The sequence below is a fragment of the Aquarana catesbeiana genome, linkage group LG04, assembly GCF_042186555.1.
Source record: "Aquarana catesbeiana isolate 2022-GZ linkage group LG04, ASM4218655v1, whole genome shotgun sequence".
NCBI classification, from domain to species: domain Eukaryota; kingdom Metazoa; phylum Chordata; class Amphibia; order Anura; family Ranidae; genus Aquarana; species Aquarana catesbeiana.
The window spans coordinates 60,637,950-60,655,860 of NC_133327.1; the positions used below are offsets into that span (position 1 = coordinate 60,637,950).

Genomic DNA, 17,911 nt, shown 5'->3' on the forward strand with positions numbered 1-17,911 from the left:
GAGAACACACGAGAAAAAGTGGCTAACATTGATAGGGAAGCAATTCTCAGTAACAAAACAAAGAAAAACAACCAGGATGACAATATACCATTTATCACGGGTTTTAATACTCAATATAAGGAATTGGAACATATTATAAAGAACAACTGGCCCATCATCAGTAGCGACCCACAACTGAGTAAAGTACTACCCCGAAAACCAACATTTATATATAGAAAAGCAAGAAGGATCAGGGACAAAATAGTCAAAAATGTGCCAGACCCTCCCAAAAGTTTGTCAAATTTTTTTAATCAGAAGGGATTTTATAGATGCGGAAAGTGCAAAGCCTGTAGATCCACCAATAAGAAAGACAAAAAAATAACAGACTTTAGGTCAAATACCAACAAGCAGACATATAAAATAGAAAAGTTGATAACCTGTAGTAGTACACATGTCACCTACGTACTGGAGTGCAGTTGTGGACTACAGTACGTAGGCAGAACAACTAGAGCTTTGTCAATTAGAATAGGCGAACATGTCAGAAATATTAAAAAAGGATTTAAACACCATAGTGTATCTAAACATTTTAGGGACATACATGGCAGAAACCCCCAACATTTAAAATTTTATGGGATAGACAGAATAGAACGCAATTGGAGGAACACCAACATGAGAAGGGAGGTTTCAAAGAACGAAACCCACTGGATATTCAAAATGGACACGATGAGGCCACAGGGGTTGAACGTGGAACTAGACATCAACTGTTTTTTGGAAAATTACTAAAATCAATTTACATTCTATATCAGATTTTCACATTTTTAGCAATTTCATTTTTATTTTTATTTTATTTTATTTTTATTTTTATTCTTATATTTATTTTTATATTTATTTTTATTTTTATTCATTTTTTATTTTTATTTTAAATTTTAATTTTTATTTTTATTTTTATTTTTATTTTTACTTTTATTTTATTTTATTTATCTTTTCATTTTTATTTTTATTTTTATTTTTATTTTTATTATATTTTTCATATTTTTTCAATTTTTTGTCATTTTTTCTTTATTTTTTATTTATTTTTATTTTTTCATTTTTTCTTTTTTTCTTTATTTTATTTTATTTATTATTTTTTATTATATTATTTTTATATATTATTTTTATTTTTATTTTTATTTTAATTTAAATTTTATTTTCATTTTCATTTTTATATTTGATTTTTAATTTAATTTAATTTTCTGGATAGTTGCTATGTAAAAAATTATTTTAGAAAGGGTAAGGATTTGCTGTTCCATATTACAGATCTAGTGGTAATCAATTATGGAATAACAATGTGCATAAAAAGTTTTTTTAGTTAAAGCACATAAAGGCCAACAAAGGCCATGTATCTATGTATTTTTTAACATGTGAGAGCCTCTCCAGCAGATACGGACGGGTTAGTTTATAACCATTCATATACAACTAATATAACAATAGGTAAATTGGAATGAGTATTAACAATGGTAGAGGGGGGAAACAGCGGGTGCAATGAACAATCACGGAATGGGAGAATTGCCCATAAGCAAAATGGTGCTAAGAGAAAGAAAGCCCCAATAGAACGGAACTAAGGGAATTCCCACATCCAAGATGGCGGCAAAACAATTTCCGCCCGCACACAACATAAATAGAATGAGAACCAATCACACAGCAGCTTCCTGATGACGCAAATTTGATTGCGAAACGCGTAGAGGCTGCTGGGAGATTACCGTACCCACGTGACCGGGAACGAACGGGGTTTGGAGAGGACGCGAACGCAAACAGGGGGGAACGTAAGCGGTAACGGAGACCATCTAGCACACACCAGACGAACCGGGCTGCAGTGCCCACCCGTCCTTAACTGCGGGAAAAGCTCGGTGCCGGCCTAATGGCACTTGGAAATGTGAGTGCAAAGTGTTTTTTATGTATGGAATAAAGGTTTTAAACGTTATTGCGCGATGATGGTTTTTTATCCGTTTGCATGAGGAACATTGAGGACCTGGTATAGATATTGGAGAAAGTTTCCTTTGAGTGGAGTGGTTATCCCTGTTAATGAACCAAAGGTGCAGTTTTAAAGATTAATCTGGTGAGTGGCAAATCTCACAGGTGGTGGTGAAGCACTAAGTCACTTTAATCTGATACCACACACAAGAGCACGCCGCCCACGGCAATTATAACGGATGATTTGCAACATATATGAAGAAGAGTCTATCATTATGTGACATATGTCACTGGACTTTTTATATGATTTAAAGTATTTGGATTAAGTTGTTGTTCACATGTGATGAATTATACAAACATATGATTATTGTATAAATGAGATATAACCTGTTAGGTGGATGGTGAACCAAATTAGGCTATTAAGATAGCACATACACAGGTAATATAGAGAGCACAGATGGGAGCAGCGCATCCACTCACATAGCACTTTTAATTTAATTTTTCTCTGGAAAATTTTTTGGATGCAGCAGCTATAAATACCACTTACACTATTTTTGGATAGGATAGGTTTTGCGCCAGTGACACATATATTTTCACAAGGTGTGAAAAAAAGGTTGTAAATTTAAAGGAAAAGTCCAGCAAAGCTCGTTTGGCTGTACTTCTCCTGTTGACCCATTTTCAGCAGACAGCAGGCTGAAGCCCACTGTCGGCTGACATCACAGAGCTGGTCCAAGCTGGGGCAAGATTGCGACAATATGGTCGGGGACCCCCCAAAACCCTAGACTGGCACCTGGCTCAGCCTCTCAGTAAACCTCCTACTTCTGTCCCCTCCACAGCTCAGTGCTCCATAGCACGAAGGGGGGGGGGGGGCAGAGCAGAGAGCCGGTGACTGACAGTCACCAGCTCTCTGCTCATGGAGTGATCAGCGGTCTTTGATCGCTCGGTTCTCAGTCTTAGAGCTGGCGGGGGACTGATGCTGCATCCACCTAGCTAAGCATTGTTTTAAAAAAAAAAAACATACTTCTCTTTTAAGAATGCTTTTATAAATAAAAATGTTAATAGTTTATTTTTATCAATTAACAAAATGTAATGTAAGTAATGTAAAGTAAATAAACAGAAGAGAAATCCATATCAAATCAGTATTTGGTGTGACCACCCTTTGCCTTCAAACCAGCATCAATTCTTCTAGGTACACTTGCACACAGTTTTTGAAGGAACTCAGCAGGTAGGTTGTTCCAAACATCTTGGAGAACTAAACACAGATCTTCTGTGGATATAGATGGCCCCATATCTTTCTGTCTATTCATGTAATCCCAGGCAGACTCGATAAGGTTGAGATCTGAGCTCTGTGGGGGCCAAACCATCACTTCCAGGACTCCATGTTCTTCTTTACGTCAAAAGATAGTTCTTAATGACATTAGCTGTATGTTTGGGGTCGTTGTCCTGCTGCAGATTAAATTTGGGGCCAATCACACACCAAATCTCCATTTGCAGAAATGCAACCCTAAACTTGCACGCTTCACTGTTGCCTGCAGACACTCATTATTGTACCCAGGGCTTTTTTCTGCCAGAACTTAGCGGAACTGCGTTCCGACACCTCTGCCAAGCAGCAGGACTTTTTTTTTTGGTTAAGTTGGTTAATGCTGCTGCCAGCTGCATAAGCCGACACAGCTCCTATAGTTCCGGCTGCAGCCTTAAGAGAGGGGAGGGTGGAGTGATATCAGTTGCACTCCGCCTCTCCCTGTAGCAGAGCGGATGTTCCTTTTGTGAGGAAGAGTTGCTGTGTGGTGTCATGTTCTGTCCTGCCCTGTCCTGAGACTCCTGTCTGCCAGAACAAGACTGCTTTCGGTAATTGTTTAACCGTCATTGTTGTCTTGCTTTTTAGATATGTGTCTATTAATGCTGCTGCCAGGATATACACATGTGGGCTGTCTCTTGCTGGACATACATGTGGGCTGTCTCTTGCTGGACATACATGTGGGCTGTCTCTTGCTGGATATACATGTGGGCTGTCTCTTGCTGGATATACATGTGGGCTGTCTCTTGCTGGATATACATGTGGGCTGTCTCTTGCTGGATATACATGTGGGCTGTCTCTTGCTGGAGATATACATGTGGGCTGTCTCTTGCTGGATATACATGTGGGCTGTCTCTTGCTGGAGATATACATGTGGGCTGTCTCTTGCTGGAGATATACATGTGGGCTGTCTCTTGCTGGAGATATACATGTGGGCTGTCTCTTGCTGGAGATATACATGTGGGCTGTCTCTTGCTGGAGATATACATGTGGGCTGTCTCTTGCTGGAGATATACATGTGGGCTGTCTCTTGCTGGAGATATACATGTGGGCTGTCTCTTGCTGGATATACATGTGGGCTGTCTCTTGCTGGAGATATACATGTGGGCTGTCTCTTGCTGGATATACATGTGGGCTGTCTCTTGCTGGATATACATGTGGGCTGTCTCTTGCTGGATATACATGTGGGCTGTCTCTTGCTGGAGATATACGTGTGGGCTGTCTCTTGCTGGATATACGTGTGGGCTGTCTCTTGCTGGATATACGTGTGGGCTGTCTCTTGCTGGAGATATACATGTGGGCTGTCTCTTGCTGTATATACATGTGGGCTGTCTCTTGCTGGAGATATATATGGTAGCGGTCTCTCTCTCCTGCTGCCGGCTGCTTGTACACACACAGTGGGGGCAGGAAGACCACACTCTGAGCTGGCGGGTGAAAGCGTTGGGCTTGTATGTATAAAGAGGAAACTCAGAGGGCCTGGCCAGGGCTGGACGGACCCTCTGACTTTCAGATTTACATACTGTACTGGGCGGGGGGCTGATCAGAGCACCAGAGAGCACCACTTGGGATATTACACCTTTCTTTTATACATTATTAAACAGCACCCAGTTACCTCTCTCATGGCCAGGCTGAAGTGATTTGGAGGTGCAGGATGTTGGGGAAAGGTGACCCCCCTCCTTCCTGGTAAGGACACATGTCCTCCCGCCTCCTTCTGGTAATCACAGATGACATTCTCCTTCAGGAGCCCCCTGCTTCAGATAATCACAGGTGGCCCTTTCCTCCTGTAAAGACAGATTACTCCCCCTCCTGGTAATGACAGATGAACCCCCCACCAGGTAATGACAGATACCCCTACTAAGAAATGACCCCCACCTCCCCCAACCAGGTAATGACTAATAACCCCCCCTTCCCCCCGCCAGGTAATGACAGATGACCCCCTCCCCCACAGGTTATGACAGATGACCCCTCTTCCCCCCACCAGTTAATAAAAGATGACCCCCCTGCTTCCCCCCACCAGGTAATGAAAGATGACCCCCCCTGCTTCCCCCCACCGGGTAATACCCCCAGCACACATCCATACCCATCTTACACCTCTGTACCCACAGAAAAACACTGCACCCCCAGACCTCTGTACCTCTATACCTACATACCCCAGCACCCCCTTCCCCATCCATACTCCCAGCAAGCCTGTGTACCCCTTAAGACCTCTCTGCACACTGCCCCCATCCCCATCTCCCACATCTGCAATCCCAAGACATCTCTGTGCCCCTCCCTTTCAGCATCCTCTGTATCCCTACCTCCTTCTATTGGTACATCTATGTGACCTATTTTACATCCCACTGCCACCCACCTTTGCATCCACCAGTGCATGGTGCCACTCCATATCTCATGCTGTCAGTCAGTGGTTCTCTGATGCAGCCAGGTTGGAGTAAGCAGCTGCCTCTACAGACACTCAGCTTGTGCATTGAACCCAATGCCTGCACGAGACAGATGCCCCTCCCCACTCCATATCTTCAGCTGATGCCTGCTGGCCGGAGGTGCAAAGGGAAGTTCTGGACAGGTTTTGGCCGCTGATCACCTAAGGCGGGTGAGGATGGTGTGTGTACCCACCTGAGATCCTGCTCACTGCAGGTCAGATATGAGCAGGAACAATAGTGAGGCTCAAGCTCCAATCTCAGGACAAAGCCAGGGGCTCAGCCACCATGAAAATGTATTTAATAATCTGGCAAGTATGCAAGATTAAACTGCTACCACCCTACCTATTACGGCACCCTAAGGCAGCTACATAAGCTGCCTTATGCTTGTGCCGGCCCTGGTCTCAGCAGGTGTTGGAGGGAGTGAGGTAGGGGCATCATGTGTCAGTGTGCACGGATCTGACCAGTGATTTACCTCATGACAGTGGTTCCGGCTCTCGGACGGTGCTCTCCTCTTCCTCCTGGTTCGCTCCCTCAGCCCTGTGATGGCTGAGTGTCAATCCCTCCATCCCCCGTTTGTCAGCATTGACATTTTTCCTTCCCAGGCTGGCCGCCCTATTCTCCCTCTGCTAGCTATGCTCCAGCCCTCCGCTCGGAACCTTAAAAATGCACCAAAAGCTCCCCTGGTCTGCACTGTGACTCGGATATCGCTTGGCCCCTTACAGTGAGAGGAAGACCGCAGGGGCCCCCTGCAAAATTGACGGGGTTCTACTTGCGACCTCTGCGACCCCTTATGCTACACCCATGTTCTAACCCTTCCCCAATCTACTGCATTGGCTGAAGTTCCACCTTAAAGCTGAACTACGGGAACAAAAACATTACATATATTCTTCAGTAGCCATTCTACTTTGTGTGCATCAAAAGTCTATGCAAACCAAGATATTACCTTGCACAATTAGTGGTAACATCATAAATGTGCTGTGCATGCTGTACATAGCTGGGGGGGGGGGGGGGGTAGAAAGCTACAGGGGATGGATACAAGACCAGTCAAACTTCACAGGGATAGAGACTGCAGTGACTGGTCTTTACTACCGGAAACCCCTGCACAGAGACGAGGTATAGAGACTGATAATGGACAACTGTACAAATGTGGACATAATATACAAAATACAGCAAGGTTCAACTAAGAATACCTATGCCGCTTGTATTTAGACTTTATTTTGCCACCTGGATGTCAACTTTAAAGGATTCCAGGTTTGGATATTTTATACATAGTTATTATGGTCCAGCTTAGATCAATGTAGCTAGGTATATACTATACCTGGCTAATGACCCTGGGAAGCTGGAAATCACTGCTGAAATTTCTGAAGGCATGCAAAGTGTTTCCTAATTGGACAAGGTGGAGAGTGAGATATCAACACTCTGCCTGCCCATCTCTTTCAATCAGAGAATGCTTTGCATTAGTTCAGAAAATGCATAGCATGCCCTGAATGGCACCCATGCAAAATGGTCAATTTCCTGTGTTCACAATGCAGCAGGGCAGCCACAAACACAGGACTCGAAAACAAGTGGAGGCCACTGGTGTAGTGGTGTCTACTTCAACGATTTCCAGCTTCCATGGGCATTGGCCAGGTATGTTTATATATCTTGGTCTGAGCTGAACCAATGTATTATGTATCAATTTTCCATAGCTGGAATTTCCCCTTACCACCACAAGCCACATAAGCAATCGAAACATGTACCATTTTTGGAAGTGGATCCAGTAACTCTAACTCATATTTGTAGAGGAATAAAATCACCAACATGTGAACTTCCATCAAGGCAAACCACCTGCATGTAAAAAAAAACAAACAATGTTAGCTTGGCCATTGATAATTAAGATAGAAGACAGCTTTTAATGTACAGCCGTGGCCAAAAGTTTTGAGAATGACACAAATATAAAATTTTCATAAAGTCTGCTGTCTCAGTTTTTATGATGGCAATTCACATATACTCCAGATTATGAAGAGCGATCAGATGAATTAAAATTAATAGCAATTCAAAAGTCCCTCTTTGCCAGGAAAATGAACTTAATCCAATAAAAAACATTTCCACTGCATTTGTGAAGAAGGCTCCAGGGCGCCCAGGAAAGTCCAGCAAGCACCAGGACCGTCTCCTACAGTTGATTCAACTGTGGGATCAGGGCACCACCATCAAAGCTTGCTCGGGAATGGCAGCAGGCAGGTGTGAATGCATCTGCACACACACAATGAGAAGACTTTTAGAGGATGGTCTGGTGTCAAGAAGAGCAGCAAAGAAGCCATTTCTCTCCAGGAAAAACATCAGGGACAGACTGATATTCTGCAAAAGGTACAGGTATTGGACTGCTGAGGACTGGGGTAAAGTCATTTGGGAAAAAACCTTGTCCAGAGAAGAAAAGGTGAGCACCACAATAAGTTCTGTGTCATGCCAGCAATAAAGCATCCCAAGTCCATTTATGTGTGGGGTTTCTTCTCAGCCAAGAGAGTGGGCTCCCTCACAATTTTGCCTAAAGAACACATGGCACAAAAACATCCTACGTCAGCAACTTCTCCCAACCATCCATGAACAGTTTGGTGACAAACAATGCCTTTTCCAGCATGATTGGGCACCTTGCCATAAGGCAAAAGTTATAACTAAGTGGCTTGGGGAACAAAATATCAACATTTTGAGTCCATGGCCAAGAAACTCCCAAAACCATAATCCCATTGAGAACTTGTGGTCAATCCTGAAGAAACGGGTGAACAAAAAAAACCCCACAGATTCTGACAAACTCCAACCATCGATTATGCAAGAATGGGCTGTCATCAGTCAGAATGTGGCCCAGGAGTTGATTGACAGCATGCCAGGGCTAATTGCAGGTCTTGAAAAAGCAGGATCAACACTGCAAATATTGACTCTTTGTGTAAACTTAATGTAATTGTCAATAAAAGCCTTTGACACTTATGAAATGCTTGTAATTATACTGCAGTATACCACAGTAACATTTGACAAAAAGATCTAAAAAAACTGAAGCAAAAGACTTTGTGAAATGTAATATTATATCTACAGCCAAAAAATGTTTTGGATATAGTGGTGATGGGTTAGAACCTCTGCCAAGTTTTTATTGCCATCTGTGTAACCAAGAGGTAGATCCACTGTCTATTTGTTCTGCTGACCACTGTCACTGGGACTAAGCCCAGGTTCACACTGGGCTGCGGGAGTTAAGCCGTGCGAGTTCAGATTTCACTCCTGCTTGTCAGTCCCGATTTTGGCCGCCATTACAGAGACATCTGTGCAGTTTCTGCACAGATATCAATGTAAATTGCGGGCTGAAAATCGCAAAAAGTAGTACAGAAACTACTTTTTGAAATCGGTACAGTGCCGCAGATGTGGCGTCGCACCGATTAGGACGGTGCCCTTGTCGGCAATTGCCAGCAAATGCCACCGATTTGACATGGGATTTGACATGTCAAATCGCATCAGTGTGAATCAGGGTTGAAAGAGAAGAAAAACTCAACATGTCATGTTCTCACTAGCACATGGAACAATTTTTCCAGTGACAACTGTCTAAGTGGCAATTTCCCCCACTTTGTAGAAGTTTGCTCTCACATTCAGTTTTTTCTACAGGATAAGAATTCAAGGGAAATCTCACTGTTGCACAGATGGCAAAAAAAAATGGACATGTTTTAACCATCTCCTACTATTTGCAAAATTTGGCTTTATATTTACTTTAAGCAGAATTTGTATTTTAGATGACCACATAGCCAATGCCATCAGTATGTTTTGCAACAATAAGGTTGTGGAGGTCTTGAGTGAACTTTTTGCCTTTATCCATCACGAGATGTTTCTTGTGTGACACCTTGGTACTGAGACACCTTTTTATAGGCCATCACATGAGACTGAACCAGCTGATATTAATTTGCACTGACAAGGGGAAGGATGGTTTTCTAATTACTGATAGATTTCAGCTGGGGTTTTGGCTTTCCATGCCTTTTTGTACCTCCCTTTCTTCATGTGTTCATTACTTTTTCCCTGTGTCATTCCATTTTTTTACACATAACTTAATTTCTGAAATTATTTGTTTTGGTTTTTTTGTATGTATGGATTGCATGGGTTGTCACTAATGTGGTGAAAATCTCATGTCAATAGCACCTTTACTTAGTTTTACCTATAAAAATGGTGACATGTTCAGTACTTTAACCCTCTGTATATTTTTTAAAAGACTGTGTTGCAAACAATTTGTTACAAATCCCCCCCTGCTTCTGCTTCTGAAGAAGCGGATGAATTTGCATGGGATACCTATCCCTCCATCTTTTTGGAACAAGTTGTACTTTAATTACGAAGTGCAATTTTGTTGTGCATGGTATCATTCCAATGTTTGAACCTAGGGTAAAATACAAACTACTCACCCTTCCGAAGCTGCAGGGTGGGGTGGGCCTGCCAGACTACAAGCTTTACTATAAAGCTACTCACATGGCACGCATTCTGCAATGGATCCCTCCGTCCTTTCCTAAAAGCTTCCATCATGGCTGAACAAAATTTGTCTCCCATTGACCTTCGGGCCCTTCTCTGGGGTTACAGAAACAACCTCTCCCACCTATCTACCTCCTCACTGCTAACACTTGCTTCCCTTCGGCTATGGTATAAAAGGGGATTGTGCTTCATTTTGTCCAACTATCCTTCTCCTCTGACCTCTTTGTTTGACAACCCCGCCTTTCCCCAGGGTATGGGAGCCACTATACTGGGATCATTTCAACGTTCAGCGTGGCCACAGGTGCATTCTTTTATACAACCGCTACAGGGGACTGCTGCTACCCCAGCGGGTTTCCGCGACTGGCTCACCACCCTTCATTTATCTACATTCACAGAAAGATTATTTGCTTCTTCACAAATACACCGCCCCTGTACTGAATATGAAAGGCTGTGCTCCCTCTCTGTAATGCCCAGACATCTTCTCTCATCCCTATACTGTCTCATACAAGCTTTTACACATGATGACTTACCACATCTCCAGAGTGAATTGGCAGACCTTGTTTCATTTTACCCACAAATCAACAATATCCTGCTATTCACAAGAAAAAAAAAGACAAGATCCTATCCCGTTGGGATAGAGATCCCTCCACGCTACACAAAATTTTCCCATTCACTCCAGCCTCCTGCTGGCAATGTGGCTCCGCTACAGGGACCTATCTACATGTCTGGTGGGAATGCAAGAGGATCCGCCCCTTCTGGTATTTCAATGTTATAATAACATTTATGAGGAAACATTATCACCTACTCCAACAATTGCTCTCCTCTCGATACTCCCCAGGTCTATAACAACAACAGCTCATTCCATCATATTGGAAGACAACCACCACACCTCCCCTATCACAATGGGTCTCAACAATGAACGATACTATGAGAATGGAGGAGATGTTGGCTTTAGACAACAGCACCTTTGAAAAATACAAGGTGTTGTGGTCCATCTGGCTCCGCCACAGATACCCTCACAACTATACTCTCGACCCCGACAGGGTCATCCTAATACACAGCTTAACCAAAGGGAGGGCAAGAGGTGATTATCTTTTGGTGTCTCACCCTCTGTCCTCTATCTATATCTCCTCACGAGTGTCTTTCCGGCAGTTCTCTCTCTCTTCTCTGACCCCTCTTCCTATCTTCTTGTTCCCCTCACACTCTATCTGTGCCCTTACTTGGGTTTCTTTTCTTTTTTCCTTCTCCCTCTTATTTGATTTGGTCTCCCTTTTTCGCAATTATTCTCTATATATATTCTATATAGTTTTATCATGAACAAGAATCTTCAGCTTAGAGGACCCTATGCAGCAGATGACAGTTGACAACAATTATAATATGTTGTTTGTTCATGGGAGTCAAGCTATGGGAGATAGCCATCGTTCTGACTCATTATCCTTGTCTACTAATGATTGTCACTAAGATGGAATTTTAGTGTTGTTCTTTGTGAAATTGAGAATAAACACATTTTCAACCCTAAAGGATGAGTTCACCTTTGGGAACATGCTACTATTGTAATTTATTCAGAGAGTTCTGAACTACAAATATCGACATCCTTTGAGGCTGTTGGCTTGAAGTTTTCAATGAACTACCATGGCGCTGTTGAGCCCACTGGTAGCTCATTGAGTTTTCCTGTCAGTGTGTAACTGCCTGGCCGTACGGTGTACAGGCAGACAGCTTACACTTACAGTCTGCAGGAGTCCTGCATGGCACCAGCAATCTGCTGATCGATGGTGCAGTCCTTTCCAAGCTCCTACAAAAAAACGTGCATTTAAATATTCATTTTTAAAAGGTGAACTTATCGTTTAGGGCCCTTTCACATGGGCTGTCCAATCAGGTCCGCCTGTCAGTTTTTCAGGCGGACCTGATCAGACTCTGCAGTCCCCTCTATGGAGTGGAGGATGTCAGCAGACACATGTCCGCTGACACTCTCCGCCAATCCGATCCAAAAACCGGATGAATGTTGCTCCTATTTGCCATCTGTCTGGCTGGCAGGTCGAATCAGATAGAATAGGACGGAAACCATCAGGCAGTCTGTTTTCATCAGATTTCCCCATAGAAGAGAGCAGGACTGCGTCAGTGTTCACACAGTGCCTGGGCCATCCGCTTACTCGGCAGGGATCAGCAGAGAATCCGCAAAATGGAGGCACCCATGTAATAAGGGCCCTTAAACTGGACATACACTAGATTTTTTCATTGAAAGTTCATACTAACATTTGCACAAAATGTCATTTGCCATTTTGTCATTTAACATTCCATTTTTGAATGAATGGATTTCCCACATCTTTTGGAGTTGTCCCGCAGTTGCTGACTTTTGGATGTGAATCCTTCATTTTATCCCTATGGTGACTTGCGTGTTGAGGGTCTACTTGCTGTGTCTGGTGGAGCTCTTGGCCCCCTGCAAGGTCACGAGAGTACCTTTGAGCATGATGTTATATTATGCTAGGAAACATTGTTTTGAACTGGAAATCGTCTAACCCCCCTTACCTGAAGCAATGAAAATATCTGGTTAATCCAGTGTTTCCCCTGTACAAGTCTTCCTACAATGGTAGAGGTTGTCTCACCAAGTTTGACAAAATCTGAACCCTGTGGTTGGAATACCCGGACACTATTATGGAGCCATCACTGTAACTGTCTCCCTAAGGTCCTTTTGAGGGTCTCTTGAGTCCACCCCCTTCCCTTATTATATCCTTCTAACCATGTCTCGAGAGACGGTGTCCCCCACTTTTTTTAACTGCATTTTCATCCTCTGCCATTGTGAAAGCTAGGAGATCTGTTGCTACCCATACTGTCATATGGAGTTTATTGCACTAATACTTCCTAAGTATAGCCTAAAACAAGGCACCCCTAATTGATAGTTGAAGGACCCTGCTTTAGACTGTGTATTGCAGAGCTATACCTAGGTATAGCTCTGCAATATACAGTCTGTCTGTAAGTCTGTCTATGCGCATGCACACACAGGGGGGACACGGCCAGGTCGGTGACATCACACGCTGCTCTGGCAGTAGCTAGGATGCCCCGATCAGGGTGTATATATGGGGGGACCTCGTGGATATGAGGCAGGACGTATCCATCCATGGGGATGCCAAAGAGGGAACCCCAAATCAAGGGTGTGCTGTACTGGTGAGTGAGCACTTTGGAACTGCTAGCAGAGGAGCCATTCCATCTATTGCAGTCAGTAATATGTTTTTTTTATATACTATCCAGAGAACCCTTTCACGATCTGAATAACATAGGAGGAGAGAAATTGGGACTTTTAAAGCGCACACATGTACAAGATTTAGAAAAATAGAAAATATTTATTGAATTAAAAATACATATGTGAAAAAAGGGCAAAACCACAGTACATCAGTAACAAATATCAACAGAAGTAAATTGTCTCTATACATGTTTCGCCGTTCACGGCTTCTTCAGGAGATTCTGTTACAATAAACTATGTGTGTAAAGACTGATCACTATAATAGAAAAGTATACAAATCAAAAAACACAATATAGAGGAGCGGAGTGCTGACGTCACCACCACACCACGCTGATCCCGGAAGATACGGGCAGCAGCTGCGAGCCGGCCGGCTCATATTGTTTTTAGAGGCGTTTTTGAACTATTCACACTGTAAGTGCATTTCTTATTATCTTTTTATACAATAAACGAAAACTGTATCACGCTATGGAGCATCTCTTTTCATATCTGTTTTTGGGACCCGAGCGTTAACACCCCAATTCAGTGGATTTCCTGAGCGGTGACCTGCGAGACACATCACAACAGAGACCCAGTGGCTGGGGGACACAGCCACTTGCTCACATGATCTCTGTAACAGGAGATCTGTCGATCCGGTAAGGGGCAGCTTTGTTTGAGGTGGAGGAACTCCCTATAACATCACGCTCCCCAGGGAGACAGTCTTTGCATGCCTCACTTTGTTTGAAGATTGGTGCTTTCTCCCTCTATCTGAAAAGTTTTTTTTCAACAAGGACTTTTGTCTGACTGTATGGACTTACTAATATTACTTGGTCCTTGATTCCTAGTTTCCTTCTTTGTTATTTCTACAACTGGAATGGTGCAGTTTGTGGGACTCAAGCCTATATTGTTTGTCAGCAAACATTGATCTGTTTTGTTTGATTTTATTTTAATTTATATTTATTGTTGTTCATCACATAAGGATGTTTTTGGTGTGGTCATATTAATTCATCATGATCACGTTCACTTATTAGCAGCGCAGCCTATCCTATATAAGTATAGAAAAAAGAACCTACAAAAACAAAGCAGCAAACAACAATCCATAGAGATTTTAGTATCATAGACTGATAAACAATGAACAGTAAGTATGTTCTAACCATGGCACCAACCTTCAAAATTTCAAAAATACAGTCATCAATAGTGGAGGAAGGACAAGCAGGGCCAATTAGGAGCATCATAGAGAAGGGTAATAGACAGTGAAAAACAGAAAGTCCATCTAAATTGAAGGTAAAGATGCAAAAAGCATGAGTATAAAAAAATATTTGAACATTTGGACAGAGAAAAAAAAAAAAAAAGGGAGAGGATTACAAAAGCAAACTCCCTAATAATAGCCTACCTCAATAAATTTTTGAGCCAATCAAGATCTTGATAGCAACAGCAGGTTATATTTGCTCCATTTGCAAGCAAGGGAAAAAATAGACTTTTTGAATCAAAAAGATTCTCAAAGTATTCCAAAATTCCCTTAAAAAGAAATACAAAAACAAAGTTCCAATAAAAAGTATTTTTTGAATGAAGACTAAGGTAATAAAGTCCAAATTAATCTTTACCTGGTCATTTCTGAAGCCCTAGGCAGCATGCCTCCTTCCATGGGCCGAACCTAACAGTAACTGAGGATTACTTCCTTATATACCCCCCTCCAGACCGTTTTGGTGCCAAAAATTGGACACTTGATTGGCTGGATTGGACCAGAGACCTGTCACACAGGAAATGACACTTCCATCCATTCCCGCGCGCCGGAAATTACATTACGGCAGCCAAGGGAGCAGGAGAGGAAGTGGAGGATCGCATAGAGTAATCCCTCAACTTCCTCTACAGCAAGATGGAAAAACCTATGGTGGCTGGGAGGGGGGAAAAAAAATCAAATAATGCAAAGATGGAACAACAAAAGAGCTAAACAGCCCAGCCAGTTGGAAAGAATATAAATAATAAAAAAACAGGGACCCAGGAGAAAACCAGCTGAGGTGGTGTTCACCCTTAGATAAACGCCTTGGGTGTCCATATGATGCATATAGCCCACAGCCAAAAACCTCCAACATTAAAAACCAAGATAAATATCCATGAAAAGTAGAATAAGGATTCACGGGGGAAAAAAAAAAATCTTTTAATCTCAATTTTTAATAATGTGCCGTGAACAGTCAGACATACATGTTCAGAGCAAAATCAGTCTGTACCAAATACAAAGTAAATACAACTCAAATTTAACAATAAAAAATATTTGAATAAAGACAGAGAAATATTAATTTCTCAATAAACAATGGCTGAATCCCTACAGAAAAGGCTTAAAGCTCAAAGACTCATTTAGGCCTGGATACACCGTAGCAGATAAGTTGTGTATATCCCCGCCCCTACCGCAATCTGGTATATGTTCTAATGCAAAAAATTCCATCTTTGAGACATCAAAGGCATGATATAGCCCCATGTGCCTGCTAATTGGTGTTTCCATCTTTTTTTTTATTTAGTAACTTAACATGATCTCTTATCCTGTGAAAAAAGGGCCTTTTGGTTTTACCCACATAAAATGCATTACATACACACTTTATGTAGTAAACTACACCAACCGTTTTACAGTCAGCAAAAAAATTGGGTTTATAGACTTGGCCATTAGGAAGAACCACCTCTGCGGTATTGGTGAGTAAATGAACGGAATTCACATCTTCTACAGGCATAGGTTCCTTTTCATTTAGTATTAGTTCTAGGATAGAGATGGCTATGTACTAGTTGATCTTTCAGAGATCTAGATTTGCGGTAGGTAATTTGATGATATTCATATTCATGATATTTTGGTCACAAGACAAGGTAAATTTCAAGTTGTAAGTATTTAATTCCAACTTCTTTAGGAAATGCATTAGTTCATCCCTCGTTCCTAGTCAGATGACAAAAATGTCATCTATGAATCTTCTCCACAACAACACCCTTTCAAAATCAGCAGAGAATTCATCCGAGGAAAAGATCTCATGCTCCCACCCCCCCCAGGTACAGGTTGGCGTACGACGGGGCCCATTTGGTCACCATCGCAACCCCCTGCAGCTGGATGTAGTGGGAGTGGTCAAAAACAAAGATATTGTTGGAGAGAATAAAAAGCAGGAGGTCCAAAACAAAGTTGTTTTAGGCCTTAGATTGAGGTCCTCGTCCTGATAGGAAGCCATCGACAACTCAAACCCCCAACTTGTGGGGGATCGAGTTGTAGTGGGCCTCCACATTGATTGCAACAAACCAAGCTTCCTTTGGATAAACCATCCAAGGAATGCAGGAGATCTGCCGTATCCTGAATGTAGGAGCTTGGTGACTTTACACGTGGTCTTAGGTAATCGTCAACTAGCTTACTAGCTGGCTCAGTCAAACAGCCATTGCCAGATACTATAGGACGTCCCGGTGGAAACTGGGCATTCTTATGTATCTTTGGCAAGGCATATAGAGGTGGCAGCCTGGGAGTTTTTACAGACAAAAATTCACAAGTTTTTTTATCAATTAAGTTGCTGAAGAAGGCTCGATTAATCAAGGTATGGTATTTGGTTTGAGCATATTGGACTTGAGCAAATGGAATAGGGCGATACCAATGCCGATTGGATAGAATATCCATAACCATCTCTTTATAGTTGTTTAAATCTATCACAACAATGTTGCCTCCTTTATCAGAAGGCTTAATGATTAGCTGTTCATTATTCTTCAGAGACATTAAAGCTTGACGTTGGACAGAATCAAGATTAGAATCAGCCGTAGATCGTTTCCACTTAGTGCTTAAAATTTTTTTGTTACTTGCTAGGTGAATGCCCATTTTTGGATTCCCCTGCAAGATGGGGAAACAAAGCGATTTAGGTTTGTATAAAGTTGGCGGGTGAAAAATACTGTCAGACTGAGAGTCAATGGACAACAGGGAATCAGGACCTGGGTCCTCAAGGGGATCATCCAGAGGATTGCTCTCCTTCCATAATTCCATAAGTTCATTTATGGGTCGGATTTCATTAATAGTTTTATCTTTCCAAGTTTCTTTGGAAAGGTTTCTGCTGGTGGAAGCTGAATGTTCCTTGTCATAAATGACTTTGCTTGTTAGCTTGGAAAGGACTGGTGCAGTGGGAGCCTTCTTGGACTCCAAAGAGGACTGTAGTGAAAAGATTGGGGCATTGTGCAGTTCCCCCACAAGGGATTCAGCCATTGTCTTTATTCAAATATTTTTTGGAGATTTTTTATTGTTACATTTGAGTTGTATTTACTTGTATTTGGTACAGACTGATTTTGCTCTGAACATTGTGTATGTCTGACTGTTCATGGCACCTTACTATTAAAAATTGAGATTATACTAACAAAGGAAGAGAAGAGAAGGGAGAGAGAAAAGAAAGAAAACATTTTTTTTTTCGCCCGTGAATCCTTATACCACTTTTTGTGGATATTGGAGGTTTTTGGCTGTGGGCTAGATGCATCATATGGACACCCAAGGCATTTATCTAAGGGTGAACTCCACCTCAGCTGGTTTTCTCCTGGGTCCCTGTTTTTTTTTTATTATTTATATTCTTTTCAACTGGCTGGGCT

At 42.2% G+C, this 17,911-nt stretch overlaps 1 protein-coding gene across 2 annotated transcripts in view; it reads right to left on the bottom strand.

The window, feature by feature from the left end:
- LOC141139289 (24-hydroxycholesterol 7-alpha-hydroxylase-like) overlaps positions 1–17,911 on the bottom strand; it is a 224,264-nt gene that overhangs the window by 42,697 nt on the left and 163,656 nt on the right. For both annotated transcript variants that reach the window (XM_073625254.1, XM_073625253.1), the window contains one exon: positions 7,383–7,470. In XM_073625254.1, coding sequence (XP_073481355.1) covers positions 7,383–7,470 — 88 coding nt within the window. The remainder of the gene's footprint in view (positions 1–7,382; positions 7,471–17,911) is intronic.